The sequence below is a fragment of the Procambarus clarkii genome, chromosome 42 (genome assembly GCF_040958095.1).
Source record: "Procambarus clarkii isolate CNS0578487 chromosome 42, FALCON_Pclarkii_2.0, whole genome shotgun sequence".
Classification (NCBI taxonomy): domain Eukaryota; kingdom Metazoa; phylum Arthropoda; class Malacostraca; order Decapoda; family Cambaridae; genus Procambarus; species Procambarus clarkii.
In genome coordinates, this window is record NC_091191.1 from 3074734 (window position 1) to 3076636 (window position 1903).

Consider the following 1903-nt stretch of genomic DNA (forward strand, 5'->3'; position numbering starts at 1 on the left):
CACACTTGTCTGTCACTCATTATGTGAGTTAGCAAGTGATTGAATAATTTGCTTATAAATTGATTCACTCTGCCAACCATTCACCGTCGACCGCCTTCTGTCCCATCCTAACCTCTTGGGCTGGACGGTAGAGCGACGGGCGCGCTTCATGCTGGGCGGCGTTCAATCCCCGACCGTCCACGTGGTTGGGCACCATTCCTTACCTCCGTCCCACCCACCCTCCCCCGTCCCATCCTCAATCCTTATCCTGATCCATTCCAAGTGCTATATAGTCAACATCGACTTCTTTCTGTACCAGCCAATCACCATCGACCTTCTTCTGTACCAACCAATCACCATCGACCTCCTTCTCTACCAGCCAATCACCAACGACCTCCTTCTCTATCAGCCAATCACCATCGACCTCCTTCTGTACCAGCCAATCACCATCGACCTCCTTCTCTACCAGCCAATCACCATCGACCTCCTTCTCTACCAGCCAATCACCATCGACCTCCTTCTCTACCAGCCAATCACCATCGACCTCCTTCTCTACCAGCCAATCACCATCGACCTTCTGTACCAGCCAATCACCATCGACCTCCTCCTCTACCAGCCAATCACCATCGACCTCTTTCTCTACCAGCCAATCACCATCGACCTCCTTCTCTACCAGCCAATCACCATCGACCTCCTTCTCTACCAGCCAATCACCATCGACCTCCTTCTCTACCAGCCAATCACCATCGACCTCCTCCTCTACCAGCCAATCTGCGAGACACTTTGTGTTCATTAATTTACCATACAAATTGACTGGTATTAAAGCAGAGAACTGGACCAGTCCTCAGTCGTGGTTCTCGTAGCCTCCTGCTCACAACACTACCCATACCCCTATTAGATTGGCTAATACACCTCTGCCCCTCACTGCCACTAACCAATCACCATCCAGGAGCCTATGTAGCCTCTCCACCAACCAATCACCGTCGAGCTCCAGCACCAGGAGCCCGTCGAGCACCAACCAATCACATGACAGCCTTGAGTGTCAGCCGGAGGTCTCGGCTCCTCTCACTCACCACCTCCGTCTGCAGTCATTGAATTAATTAAGAGTTAACACGATTTACCTGGAAACACTGTGTTGTGTGACCTGGAAACACTGTGTTGTGTGACCTGGAAACACTGTGTTGTGTGACCTGGAAACACTGTGTTGTGTGTCCTGGAAACACTGTGTTATGTGTCCTGGAAACACTGTGTTATGTGTCCTGGAAACACTGTGTTGTGTGACCTGGAAACACTGTGTTGTGTGACCTGGAAACACTGTGTTGTGTGACCTGGAAACACTGTGTTGTGTGACCTGGAAACACTGTGTTGTGTGTCCTGGAAACACTGTGTTGTGTGTCCTGGAAACACTGTGTTGTGTGTCCTGGAAACACTGTGTTGTGTGACCTGGAACACTGTGTTGTGTGTCCTGGAAACACTGTGTTGTGTGTCCTGGAAACACTGTGTTATGTGTCCTGGAAACACTGTGTTGTGTGTCCTGGAAACACTGTGTTGTGTGACCTGGAAACACTGTGTTGTGTGACCTGGAAACACTGTGTTGTGTGTCCTGGAAACACTGTGTTGTGTGTCCTGAAAACACTGTGTTGTGTGACCTGGAACATTGTGTTGTGTGTCCTGGAACACTGTGTTGTGTGTCCTGGAAACACTGTGTTGTGTGTCCTGGAAACACTGTGTTGTGTGACCTGGAAACACTGTGTTGTGTGACCTGGAAACACTGTGTTGTGTGTCCTGGAAACACTGTGTTGTGTGTCCTGGAAACACTGTGTTGTGTGACCTGGAACATTGTGTTGTGTGTCCTGGAACACTGTGTTGTGTGTCCTGGAAACACTGTGTTGTGTGTCCTGGAAACACTGTGTTGTGTGACCTG

At 49.9% G+C, this 1903-nt stretch overlaps 1 protein-coding gene across 1 annotated transcript; it reads right to left on the bottom strand.

The window, feature by feature from the left end:
• Positions 1 to 235: 235 nt before the first annotated feature.
• On the bottom strand, positions 236 to 772 carry LOC138373342 (leucine-rich repeat and coiled-coil domain-containing protein PF3D7_0703800-like). Its single transcript, XM_069339538.1, has one exon. The coding sequence runs from the start codon at positions 770 to 772 to the stop codon at positions 236 to 238; it is 537 nt and encodes a 178-aa protein (XP_069195639.1).
• Between the last annotated feature and the right edge of the window lie 1131 nt (positions 773 to 1903).

Bases quoted from the DNA above. Each gene is read 5' to 3' on its own strand.
- LOC138373342 (XM_069339538.1), bottom strand. From the start codon at position 772: ATGAACACAAAGTGTCTCGCAGATTGGCTGGTAGAGGAGGAGGTCGAT.